This window comes from Rattus norvegicus, chromosome 18 (assembly GCF_021556685.1).
Source record: "Rattus norvegicus strain SHRSP/BbbUtx chromosome 18, alternate assembly SHRSP_T2T, whole genome shotgun sequence".
Taxonomy (NCBI): domain Eukaryota; kingdom Metazoa; phylum Chordata; class Mammalia; order Rodentia; family Muridae; genus Rattus; species Rattus norvegicus.
Genome location: NC_141551.1, coordinates 42,059,922 through 42,073,937, shown reverse-complemented (window position 1 = coordinate 42,073,937; position 14,016 = coordinate 42,059,922). Strand labels below are relative to the sequence as shown.

The 14,016-nt window shown below is 42.1% G+C and overlaps 1 protein-coding gene across 3 annotated transcripts in view; it reads left to right on the top strand.

The window, feature by feature from the left end:
- Positions 1–14,016, top strand: part of Sema6a (semaphorin 6A) — a 121,359-nt gene that overhangs the window by 83,180 nt on the left and 24,163 nt on the right. The window contains exons 12-19 of one of the 3 annotated variants that reach the window (XM_087593097.1): positions 293–448; positions 1,920–2,096; positions 2,447–2,587; positions 2,679–2,759; positions 4,959–5,017; positions 7,528–7,548; positions 7,667–7,717; positions 13,148–13,312. In XM_087593097.1, the coding sequence (XP_087449223.1) occupies positions 293–448; positions 1,920–2,096; positions 2,447–2,587; positions 2,679–2,759; positions 4,959–5,017; positions 7,528–7,548; positions 7,667–7,717; positions 13,148–13,312 (851 nt within the window). 3 annotated transcript variants of the gene reach the window in all.

Genomic DNA, 14,016 nt, shown 5'->3' with positions numbered 1-14,016 from the left:
TCCAGTTCCATCTCTGTTCACTGCGTTTTGTTTGTGCATCTGGAAAGAAGCCAAGTTGCCTGGAGATGAAACCGAGCTGTACTGGCTAAGGCTCCCTCAAGGAACAAGGGGGCGGTCCAGAGGAAATCTCAGCATGTTGTACTTGGTGGCATTTTGCATTGTTCAACATCCTCTTCTTGTGCCTGTTGTACAGTCTCCTTCATGCCAGATGCTTAGAGAAGCAGTTCATTCAAAGAATTTGCCAGAAGGCATGAAATAACTCTTTCCCCTCCACCCCTTGATTCATTTCAAGGCCAGGCTGTTGTGCTGGATCATCCTCTTTAGAAAAATATGCAACCTCCAATGAGTTTCCTGATGATACCCTGAACTTCATAAAGACGCATCCACTCATGGACGAGGCAGTGCCTTCCATTATCAACAGACCTTGGTTCCTGAGAACAATGGTCAGGTAAGTGTCAAACAAGCCTCGTCCTAAGTGGATTTCCTTGACTTTATCTTCTGCTCGTGGATCCTGTCAGTGGATCGTGCTTTGAAATGCCACAAACATCTTCTGCTCTCCTGGGCATTGATTCAGCTAGGAAATGTTGACAGGCTGGGTTGGTGCCACCAACTCCCCATCGCCACATTCTCAGTGAGAAGAGCGCCAGTATTTTCAGGCTAGTTCCACACATGCCAGCAATTAGGAGAAAGAAAAGATATTTCCTTCAAGATTAGCTCATCCATGCTGCACATTACAGGGGAATAAGGAAGGAGAACCCATGAGAAGTACTTACCTGTTTTTTGGTTTTGTTTTTTTTTTGTTTTTTTTTTTGTTTTTTTTTGGTTCTTTTTTTGGTTCTTTTTTTCGGAGCTGGGGACCGAACCCAGGGCCTTGCGCTTCCTAGGTAAGCGCTCTACCACTGAGCTAAATCCCCAGCCCCAGTACTTACCTGTTTGAGGCTTACATGTTACTGTGTTGCTGGCATGAAGGGACATGGCATTTGTTGTGGCATGCCAGCATGAAGGAGTTATGCTTGGTATTTTCTATCTGAAGTGATGCCAACATAGAAGCAGCGGCCAATTGGGGAGATGTCTGATAGCATCAAGCATCCTTTGTGATTGCAGGTCATTTTCAAAGATGATAGGCTTTTCTAAACGGGGTAGTAGATAACATGAAATGATTTTTATGCCCTGACCTTATTGAACATATGATGAACTCTCTTGACCATGACCTACAAACCATGCTTTATTACCTGTGGGAAGGCTGGTGCTCTTTAGTTCCTGTCTTGGTGCTTAGAGCAAATAGGTATCCATGAGAGGTGGAATGATCATAAAACTCCACAGAAAGAAGATGCCTACTAGGCCTTAATCCTTTGCTTGTCTCTCTCCGGCCCCTTGACAGATGTGGTTTGACTTGAGTGTCCCGATTGTAGTACTGCTATGAGCTCTCCACCTTCAGGACCTATTTACCCCTTTGTGTACAACCAGAAAGTTTTCTGATCTTGTTGACAGGGGTTTTGTGCATCCTAGGGAAAAAAATGGAGAATGGTACCCACTACTTTCCTTTTCGATGTTAAAAGGAGATGCTAAGTATATTCACTTCTTCTGTCTGCCTTCTCCATTGAAACCGTCAGTCTTTCCTTACTGCTCATGGAAGGGATCATTGCTGAGTGGTTTCATATGGTTATGGATATTTATTTATTATAGAACGTGGCCTCTGTACACATACTTCCTTCTCCCTGTTGGAGTCACACTAATGTTCTACATATGAAAATAAGGGACCAGAACAGCTTGAGAACATTACTTACATGAGTATATTTTTCAGGACATTGTTGCTAAAAAGCCATGTCACAATTGTTTGAAATGGAAAGGGGGCCTTTAATGATAGACTTACAAGGAGGAGTTTTTTTTTTCTTCAAATGTGATCCTCTCATTTTTAGATACCGCCTGACCAAAATTGCAGTAGACAACACTGCTGGGCCATATGAGAATCACACTGTGGTTTTCCTGGGATCAGAAAAGGGAATCATCTTGAAGTTCTTGGCCAGGATAGGAAGCAGTGGTTTCCTAAATGGCAGCCTTTTCCTGGAGGAGATGAATGTTTACAACCCAGAAAAGTGAGTGGAACGTTGGGTCCTTTCTTGCTAATTATTTGTCATTCTACTGAGACCTTTTACATTCATGGGAAATTACAGAAGACAAGTGTGATCACACCATTTCTAAAAAATACTGAGCATATTAAAAAAACATTGTTTTTTTTTTCCATGCCAATAATGTATGTTCCTATAGCTGCTCATGTAGGGTGTCCACATAAGTTCTGTAAAGTTTCAGTTATATCAGATCATGAAGTCAGCATGTCAGTCCAGATAAGGGTGAATGAGTCCAGTGGGGTACAAGGGTGGTGGCAGGAGAAAGAAAATTGTTCTTAAGAATCTACTAATGGTCTCCTCCTACCTCATCAAACTAGGTGCAGCTATGATGGTGTAGAAGACAAAAGGATCATGGGTATGCAGCTCGACAAAGCAAGTGGTTCACTTTATGTTGCATTCTCTACTTGTGTGATAAAGGTGCCTCTTGGCCGCTGTGAGCGACATGGGAAGTGTAAAAAGTATGTAATTTTTTTGGCCTTGCTGACAATTCAAAAATCGTTAGTACTTCGAAAGCAACCTGGTTAGCTGACAGTCCTCCTTCTCCTACAGAACCTGTATCGCCTCCAGAGACCCATATTGTGGGTGGGTAAAGGAAACTGGTTCCTGTGCCCATCTGTCACCCCTTAGCAGGTAAGGAACCTGAGGTGTGGGAGGGCAAAGTGCCTCCGTTACTCTTCATGCTAGATGTAGGCTTGCCTGTGTTCCCTCCAACCATCTGTACTCACTTTTCTCTGTGAGAAAAATTCAGCCATGGTACTGCCAGGTGGCTCCTCCTCCATCCCTACTCAGTTCATAGCCTCTGCCTCATCCCTGGCAGAGTGTCCATGGAATAATCACCCTCAGACTGGTTAAGAATGCAGAAAGGAAACACAGTAGGCTTCAAAAGTATTCCCTAGAAAGTGGGACAGGAAGATGCCCGCCTTGAACATCACAGGTAGAGGATAGCAGAGAAAGAAGCCATGGGGAACCAACTAGATTAGTTTGTGCAGCCACAACAAAATGAGTTTGCTAATTGACCAACCGTCCAAGGCTGAGAAGAAATAGCAGAGCATTTGTTAACCCATGTGATCATGCGTCAAGCATGGTGTTCATATCCAATAAAGCTTTCTCCTATGCTCAACTAACCCTGACCTCACTGTTCATTCGGCACATAATCAATGTTTGGCAATTTCCCAATTGGTCCCCGAGATCAAGCCTTTATCTGTTCTGCCTGTGAGGTTTTTTTTTTTTTGTTTTTTTTTTTTCCACTTCATAGGTTGTGAAATCTAAAATAACATTTGGAAAAAATATTCAAAGCATGTCTCAGAGAGATGGTGGATAATGCAAGTGAGGTATCCAGGGCAGTCCAGGGCTCTCCCTCAACAAAGGAGCTTCCCCGGGACCATCTGTAAAACAGAACTACTTTCCTATGCTGGGAGCATCTTTTCCGCTTTGAAAATAGCTAGACAACTAGAAAGAGACAATTTAGTGATGACTGCCACCCACCTATTCTCTTGAACGGATCTAATGATAACTGTAAAATATGACCTGGAAACCTGAGCGCTGCAAAGCTAACCCACTCTGTATTATGAGCGTGGCTTTGCAGGTAGCACTGTTGCCTTTTGATAGTGTTGGAGCCTTGTATCTTTTCACTGGGGTAGGACAGAAAGAATCAGTGAGATGGGGAGCCGAGAAGGGGCTCATCATTTGTCAACAAGTGGACAAAGATAACAAGACGTTCATAAGCAGTTTTCACGTCATTATCAGGACTCCCAGAGGAGTCCTGTAAGCCCTGCATTTATCTTTCAGAGACACTGCCATTGCTCAACACATGAGTAGTTCTGCTGTGAGAGTGGGTTTGGGGACTGGATAGATACTGGCTTTCATTACAAGAAACCGTATCCTTAGAGAATGAATTTAATTTTCATTACAGCGAAAGATATTAGAGGCTAAACATGGATTATTAGATCAAGGTGTGCCTTTCCAAAGTGGTTTCTTACATGGTTCATGATAAACTGGGAGACAGTCCCAAATCAGAATTTTCAATTACATTTTAGAAACATAAGTGCAGAGTGGACAAATCTGGGTGTGCTTGTTTTCAATTTAAATTTTTTTTTTTTTTGGTTCTTTTTTTCGGAGCTGGGAATCGAACCCAGGGCCTTGCGCTTCCTAGGCAAGCGCTCTACCACTGAGCTAAATCCCCAACCCCATGGGTGTGCTTGTTTTAAAAATTAAAGTAAGTATGTGGTGACCCAGAGGATGGAGGAGGAAGAAGAAAGGAGAGTTGATTATTGGACTGGGGGAAAGCAAGATCCTTGCTAGAGTCCGCCCTCTCGGAGCCTGCACATGCTCACTGGCCAGTTGTGCCTTTAAACACTTGGTTATATGTGCTTTGTAGGCAAAGAAATAGAGAAAGGGACCTGGGAAAGCAAGGAGAGGAGTAGGAAAGGAATCAGAAAGAACAGACACTTTCATCCAGACTTCCCATGTTGCTTATATGAGGAGTAGCATGAAAACTTTTTAAATGTTTAAGTAATGCTCTAGGAACCGGAGTAAGGACAGCAGAAGAGTAACCCATAAGCTAGTTAACTTCCTGATTCAGCTCTGAGCTCACTGCTATCATAGCTACCTTCTCTTTGGAGACCCCCTCAAACTCACTGTTATAAAGCTTCCGAGAGCTGTTTCTCTCTTATGCCTACCGCTTGGCTTAGCAAAAGGGTCACTTTTTTAATGAAACTAAAGACTCACTGATGGCATTGCATTTTTTTCTCTTTCCTTGTCTCTTCCCCACCCCGGCCCCCGCCCCCGCCCCCGCCCCCGCCCCCGCCCCCGCCCCCGCCCCTTTTAAAGACTGGCTTTTGAGCAAGACATAGAGCGTGGCAATACAGACGGCCTAGGAGACTGTCACAGTAAGTATAGTTTTTAAATCTGTACCTGCCTATAGATAAAACTGCTTTTATCAAATGGTTTGGAACATCTGTGGTGACCCTTGGGGTCAAAGGATCCTTTCACTGAGGTCACCTAAGACCATCAGAAAAGACACGTTTATATTACAATTCAGAACAGTAGGGAAATTACAGGTATGAAGTAGCAACAAAGATAATTTTATGGTTGAGGAGCTGAATTAAAGGTTCACAGTATACGGAGGCTGCTCTAGAAGCATACCCCTGTAAAACTCAGTGCAGCTGATTCTGGACATAACAAAAAGCAAGCAGTGCGTGTGGAAGTCAGCATTGCTCTAGTTATTGCTGTGAAAGCAGGCACCTCTCTCATCATTCTACTGCTGTAGAACAAACGCATGCTGGATGATATTAATTATAGCAAAGCAATAAGTTAGGTCAGCATTTCCATTACAAAAAACGACAGTTCTATTGTTTTTCATAACGTGCTATTACACTGCATTTTAGCCACACAATCAAAAGTTTAATCATTGTGCTCTAGCTTTTTAATTGAGTGGGACTGTTTTACTGTTCTTTAACATATCTACCAATGAAAGTAATTATTTTTCAAAATGAAACCATTTGAGATAGGAACAAACTCAAGAAATAACATGGCAGCATAAAGCGATTCTAAATGACCTCTTGGCAGAAATTAACCAAGCCTCCTTCTCAGAGTTCATATCACATACTACTACTAAGTGGCACCGTGACACTTAGAATGTTTTAGAGACATTCAGGACTCTGCACTGTTGTCTTATGACCTGATCAATATCAGGAGTCTCCTGAAAATGCTTTAGTGTTGTGAACTTGGATAAAATGTTATGTTCTTAGGAAAAATATGTTCAGTTTATGACTTTATAAAAACAAGTAGGAATTTATTAAGAGTTTTTAACCACAATCTGTAAGTACTTAGGTTAAAAAGAAAGAAAGGCATTCAGGAATCAAGTCAGATAGATCTGAGAATACGCTTGTGGGCTTCTCAAAGGAGACTTACCTGGTTTGTAAAATTTTTTTTAATGTTCCATGTATGGAAATTCATAAAATTTGCATTCAAAATGGCACTGGAAAACAGCTCTTAAGGGAACAAAATTGAGTGACTCTATAATGCAATCATAGCTTAATTCTAAGTCTTTAAGTGGTGAGGACTGAAATTTCAGACCAGGCTGTAATTCAACTTTCTATCACGTGCTTTTGCAAGAGATACAGAATAATCAAATAAAGAGGGTTATCATCAGCCTTATACAAGTTCTTGGCTCAGACCTAAGTTGGTTTGTTCATAAAATATATGGCCACCCTTTTCCTTTGTCATATCTTCACGTGAAATGTTTACACACCCAGGATATGTGTCATCAGTCAAATGGCTGTGCCGTGTGTGACTATCAGTAAAACAATTCCAAGTTCAATCATTGGACCTTACCTTGTGCCTTGCGGTTTCAGTTTTAGAAAAATGGGGGTTTTGAGGGGTGAGGAGCTGTTACAGATGTTTAATTAAATTAGCTTTAGAAAACATTTTCATTTCATTTTTATGGTCTGGTGGTCTGAGTGCCTGTAAATAGGAACATGGATTTGGCTTGAATCAGGAAATGTACAAAGAAGATACTGATGGGTTGCTACTGTGTCTTTAAGTGTCTGTACATACCTATGTTTTGAGGCAGCACCTAAGAGAACAAGTGTATGTCAAGTAGAAGGTTCCAATCTAGTGATTAGTCTGTATGCCCAGGGTCTGCAGTAAAAGCCTGTTTTCCTCATGCTCCATTCTGGGGTCCCCAGTCAGGACAGAAGATGAGGACCATGTCTTTACCTGTTCTCTGTCCTGAGAGCTTCCTCTGTCCTCATGTTCCCACCAGAACAGGAAATACTTCTGAATGTGTCATTATTCAGGGGGCACTTACAGAATTGCTTCACTGACAGGATTTCTAGGAAAGTCATAGAGAGCCAGTGTTTGGTGAACCAGTGATCTGACATAGAAATCAGCACACAAACCTATATATGTGGTTTCCCAAGTGTGGCTTGGGGTTTTCAACTTCCAAACTAAAACTCTCCACTGAGTTTAGAAAGTTATGGACTATGATACTGAACAATCCTCTCAGTTCATTCATGAGGGTTAAACCAGAAAGAACATGAAGAAAAGTTCTTACTTTACAGATGTGGCTTGGTTTCTTATCTACAGCTATGCCCCAAATCGAGCGTGGCTTCCTTGACACTCATAGAGTCATTGCAGTAACCACTTCCTCTGCTAACTCTTGGGTTTTCAGTGTCCATTAGCAGTGACTTCTGGGAAAGTTGCCCATGAAAAAGATCTGGAGATTGGTACTTGGATTTGAGTAGGAAGTGTCTTAGGTTTCAAGCAGGAAGAGACAAAGGTTTCTGGGTGTTGGGCTCCCACGCTGACCCAGCTTTTGTGACTCATCCCTGCTCAATGTGTAAGTCACACTAAGAGTGTGCAGCTAAGTAACCACCTCCCCGCTTTTGTCTTTCAGATTCCTTCGTGGCACTGAATGGTAAGGAAAATGTTACTGTCACAATTTCAAGTTGATGGAAATCTATTGTACTAATCCACCTGAGGATTTTTAAGCCTTAGGTTTCTTTTTAATTAATTATTATCCTCATTTTTTATAGACATTTCAACTCCTCTACCAGATTATGAAATGTCTTTCAACACAGTGTATGGTCAGTTTATTGATATCTATATATACATATCAATATTAATACTTAAAGTTACTTATCCTTTGGTAGCTTATAGTTTTCACTCCTAATCATAGAACATAGATTATTTGTTACCTCAGGGCTCAATTCACTAAACTTATTCCTAGATTTCAATATGCTTAAAAAAAAATCTGCTTACATGAGACAGTTGATGAGGGAGACCAAGTCTTACATATTTAATCCATATAATGTGAAACATGCCAACATTCAAGAATTTGGTAATCTACCTAATTAATTCTAGAAGGAGAAAAATTTCTTTTTAAATATGCACATATATATGTATATATATGTATGTATATGGAGATTCAGGATAAAAGAACAGTGCTTCTAACTCATAAACTGTAGTCCCTCAGCGTAGGGAATCCCACCTCCCTAATCCTGCCTGTCAGTATAGCCTCCCCAACCTGGAGGGCACAGACACCCAGGGTTTTATGAGGCAAACGTTTCTGTTTAGCGTGAAAATGACCAACAACAGTCATGTTCAAAGAGAATTTGAATATTAAAACATATTTCCTATAAGACTTCTTCAAAATGTATGCAAGGAAGCCTGAGGCAGTGGGTGTCATGTGTAAACAGGATTTTGACCATTGTTTTCTGCCTGAAGTACACAAGCACAGATCCAAGTTCAGGAGGTGTCCTTAATTCCTCACATGCAAGCCCAAGTGCAGCTGCTTCACTTTTGCTTTCCAAACACAGATTCAAATAATTGAATGTATTTTAAAAAAATATAAAATCATCTCTGTAGTATCAAATTTAAGCTTCTGCCTTTTAATTTGGACCATGAGTTTAGCTGTTTATAATTTTCGCGTCCTAGATACACATGAAAGGAATGGTTAAGAGGCTGTCTTTAAACGTAAGCATAGGCAAAAATAGAGGAAAGATGAAAAGAAAAAGAAAAAAATCACAAAATTTAAGAAACAAATGCCTACAAATATACTCAATTTTTCTATGCAAAGTTTCAGGCCCTAAGCCTGATTAACATGAATAAGAAGTCTTACTGAAGTCTTCAAGACTGTCCTAAAACCCAGAGCTTTGCAATGCTGTCCTCCAGCCCATGATTCAACACAGGGTCCGACAGACCAAGTCTGCAAGATTTCTCTACCTTTGACATCTGCTCATCTGTGATTCAAACAGGAATATTGAATAGCACAGACCAGGCGAGAATTGCTCAGAAGGCAAATGTCACACAGCTTAACTTTAACCTTCAGGAAGGAAACCCACTTAGCACCTGGTCTTTGGCAACACCAGAGTTTGCCATCATGGCCTGTAACTGAATAATTTTTATCAGATGTTGTGAAATTCAGACCTTGAAAAGTGAACCAGCAGCCTCCCTTGCATTCGTCAAATGTTCAAGACCAATTTTAACTCCCAGGGAATTCCTCAAACAAATAATTGAACTCGGGGATGTTCTTTATGGACAGAAGTCACTCTCCAGGCAAGCGTTGAGCTTTCGTTTCCTCCTCAAAGGACAGGCATGTATTAATTTTTCCATATGTTAATGGGAATATGTTAAAATTAAAGGTTGAAAGGACAATGCCCATTTTTTGTGAGCTCTTGACCTGAAGCTTCTGGAGGAAAAGCAAAGAAGAATGGGTCTTTCCCTTTAGTTCATGACCCTGTCTACTGCAGGCAGGAGCTATTCAGCCTATAGTAGTTAGGTGGCAAATTTACCATCAAATGATGATCTACCACAGAGGTCAGGAAATTTACTAAAGAGCCATAGAAAGACGCTTTCAAAGGAAGGAAAATATAATAATGTTTTTTAAGGGGGAAAAAAAGAGTGATGCTCTAGATAGGACTTACGTATTTTCATAAGTGATGTTATCTTGGTATGAAATAAGAAAACATTTCATGAATTCATCCATCAAATACTTGTTGAGTGGTTGCTACGGGTCAGGCATGGAATATGAGCAGGATTTGTATCCCCAGAGGAAGGACCAAATGGCTACGTTTATGGGCGTGAATACAATGAGGAAGAAGGGCCAGAGTCCACCTACTCTCTCAGTAGTTCTCTCTTCTGTATGTCCGGAGCTTCCCTGCTAATTTAGGCCCACAAAAACAAACCACCAAAATGGAATTTCCCTTTCTCAGAGAAAGACACCATTTTAGTCTAGCACTGTACACACTTTCTATTGGCCAAGGCTGTAGGCAACACCATTCACATCTACAAGAAACCCTTTAGTGAATTGGGCCCTGATTGTTTTTCCTCTTTCTTCCTCTCTGTATTGAATTAGTGTCTCTTACGTCTAACGGCTACAATCACTGTTAACTGTAAAAATAGTGGGAAGGGTCGCTAACCTGTAGACTCACAGTGATGTGTAGATGTAGAGAAACCATGCAATGCATGAAACAACTTTTTGAAAACACCTATAGTTTTCGTATCTGTTCAGAATGTAACCTCTCCTATTGGACCACGTGATTACAGCAAACCTATGGACATACAATACCATATCCACAAGCCATTGTCCATTTTCATGACATCCTTTTGGTTACAAATTCTCATAGACAATGTGTTCATATCAAACAGCCTGTGAAATCACATTGCGAAAATGAATCTCCATGATTCCTAGATGTCATGTTTAAGGATGGAGAGTCAATAGATGCTTGCCCACCTGTTCTGCTGTACTCTCACCTCTCACCTGGTGGCTTGACACTTTTTGAGGCTCATGTATTTGCTATCTATTTATGTCATGGCCAGCCCGTGCCATCCATCCTGAAGCACACGTTTAAAAGATTACAAAGTTTTTTTCCTTTTCTGTTGAGTAAATCAGATGCATAGTTTCTCTAGATTTACATACAGAAAATCAAGATATGACGAGTATTAGACTAACACTTCAGAGATAGGAAGAAGGCTGATTTCTCACATTTGTGTGAAACATTTTCCTACCTAACTACCATCTGGTCCACATTAATTTCCTCTTGTAGCCACAGCGTTCCATCACCAATGAGTTTTCCATGTATCTGTAGCATATGGTCCAGGAAATCTTTCTACAGAAAACGTGTCCCTTAGGCATATATTTCCCCTAGATTACCATATTAAGAAATGTTCTCACTAAACCATACTTACGGCATTACCATAAAATTGCCCCTTGAACACAGTTAAATTGAAAGTGCTCACGATGCCCATCCATTCAGGTAGAAGAAATTCCTGCTACTTGAAGGGAAGTGTAGCCCTCCCCTCCACACCTCCCTACCCACCTACAAAGCTATTTCTAATTATTTTCCTATGTTGGGTGCTGAATTGTAGTTTGGGGTGGCCAACTTTTTTTTTAAAATGTAGTCTTGAGTTCGGGCATAGAAGTAAACATCTCTTAGACATCAACAGAAGCAGGAAGGAAATTCTTCTATTTCTCAGGCTGATTTTCTCACCCCAGTTCTTTTATCAGTATTAGGTGGGATGCAGAACTCCGAAATGTAGCGTCTAGAATCAAACATTCCGTGAGGCTTAAATGAGCATATTTTTGGCAGTGGGCTGTTGAGTAGAGTATTTTCAACAAAACAGATGTTGGAAGCTGTGTGGGAACCACCCAGGTTCTACACAGAGGGCGACTTCTTAAATGTTACTGAAGCTTTGTTGTGGCATTCAGGAGTAGTGTTTCCAAAGAAGTCAGTATCACTTACAGGAACCTCTTCTATTGACTTGCTTTTCTCCCTGACACCCTGACAGCAAAAGTTTAGGATATAATGCTATTAATTAAACAAACAAACAAACAAACCAAAAAACTGGACTGGAGAGATGGTTCAGCAGTTCTTAACCACATGACTACCCTCCCAGAGGTCCTGAGTTCAATTCCCAGCAACTACACAGTGGCTCACAACCATCTACAATGGGATCTGATGCCCTCTTATTGTGTATCTAATGACAGCTACAGTGTACTCACATACCCAAAATAAATAATTCTTTAACTGCAAACAAATACCCCCCAAACCAAAACAAAAACATTGTTTCTTAATTTTTTAATATGAAAGTCTCCTGGAATGCCAACATCTAATGGAAATGCAAACTACAAAGAAGAGAGAAAGAGAGGGTGCATTTATCAGTAGGGCCTGTCTTTCTGGTGGCCAGCATTTTATCTATTATGTACAAGGCGATTGATCATATTCTGAGCCTAGAACCCTTAGAATTACTCTGAGCCTGTTCTCCTCTGTGCCAATGACACTGACTACACACACACAGAAGCTATCTCACTTTCTTTCCTAGACTCACCTAGAACTTATTTGGCTGGCCCCAGCTCAGAGCAGTTCTCCCTGCGACTCCCATGTGCTAGGATTGCAGGCACTAGCAGAGACACCCAGTGCTCTCTTTTCTGAAGTTCTTAAGATGCCGCTTTAGGCACGATGGCTTAAGAGTCCACTGGAAAGTGACAGAAAAGCTGTATTTTATTCCTACAAGAGAGGACTGCTAATCAGGCTCCCTTAAATCAGTTGCAAAAGCCAAGATGAAAGGATCCAATACAATGTGCATTTAATCTTGTGGAATGATGGGGAGCAAGCATCTGAATGTGTTCCTAGGATGCCTAGCTTATGAGCCACAGCTCCCTGACTCACCAGTCTTCTGGCCCTGCCCTATGCTGGACCACATCTGAGATCAGAACCTACCTGTTTCTAGTTTAACTATCTTAGTCTGGGAGGCCACAAAAACAATGTCTCATAAATCTGAGTCACAAAACACTGAATCCAACCTTAAACACAGAAGGTGCATCCCTAAAGACAGGTAGCAGAGGAGGCTTTCATGCTAGAGGTAGGAACAGACCCCCTAGGAGAAGGAGCATCCATCTCTTGGAATGGAGAATGCCCATGATGTTAGCTGAGACTGAGCACTAGACACCCTGTGGGGCTTTGATGGGAAGGACTCAGTTGTTTGTGGTGGGAGAGAGACCATCTTCGATACCCTACCCAGTCACAAACCATGCTCCTGGAGTGTCTCTCATGCCGTGGGAAGTGTTCTAGGGAAAGACACTAGTGTTTCCTGAACATCCCGCATTGTGAAATCTCAACTCTTCTGCCACTTTATCTTCAAAGGCTGTCAGGGCTCACTGTCCTTAAGGTGTGGCAAAGGACAGGGTAAGTGATTTCCCAGGCTCACCCCACTCGAGACAGTCTCTGACCCTTCATCCTCTGACTACAAGTTTAAAGGATCTTATGCTGAGCACGGTATAGGTCTCTCTCTCTCTCTCTCTCTCTCTCTCTCTCTCTCTCTCTCTCTCTCACACACACACACACACACACACACACACACACACACACACACACACAAACAGTACAAACCTCCACCAGCAAGTCCTATCATTGCCAAGGCTTGCCCTTGGTCTCTAGGTCATCATGGGTATCCTCTGAGCAAAGGGAATTCAGTCTTTGGTGTTGTTTCCCTAACTGTATTTGTGATGAAAACAGGGCGTGCCAGTTCCCTCTATCCCAGCACCACTACATCAGACTCAGCGTCCCGAGACGGGCATGAGTCTCAGGGAGGCATGCTGGACTGGAATGATCTGCTCAAGGCACCTGGCAACACAGACCCTTTGGGGGCAGTGTCCTCTCATAACCACCAGGACAAGAAGGGTAAGGCCTTGGAAGTACCTCTTCCTCTGGGGGGGAGGGGGGAGAGGGGAGGAGGAAAGGGGAGGACTGTGTATCTGCTTCCAGCTGAATCCTAGCAGCGTTAGGAACTTGCTGTGCACCATCATTGAAAGCATCTCAGAAAAGACTGCAACCCAGCTCTTGAGGCAGGCTTGATCCCCCCATTCCCACACAGAACAAATAGCATGTCCCCAGGGCTTCCTCTCTCAGGCTGCTTCAGAGCCAAGGCTAGCTCCTCCAGTCCCCTTCCCACTCCCCTGAACTCTACTAGTCGGATGCTGTTTAGATCCTTTCCCCACTGTAATGGAATGGAATGCTGTGCAGGGTTTTGGCAAGTAAAAGCGATCTAAGTAAAAGCCTGCTAGTCAGTGACTTGAGGCCAGCGCTGGCCCCTGTTTCGTGGTGCTGAATCTGAATAGGCCTGTGCTCCACAGACTACTGTAGTCACACTTAGAGGACCAGAGTCGAAACAAAAATATGTTATTTCATTAAGGAGAATTGCTATGCATTTGCAACGGAAAGGAAGCTTCGCTAAATGAAAGGGGCTCTACTGTGAACTGTCCTAAATTCTCCTTTGCTTTCTGTGCTGGCCTCCAGACAGGAAATGTCATGTCTTTTTCTAGCTCTTTGCTGCTTCTGGTAACACATCCTACTTCAGCCGCAGCTGCGAGCAGAGAGGCCTTTAC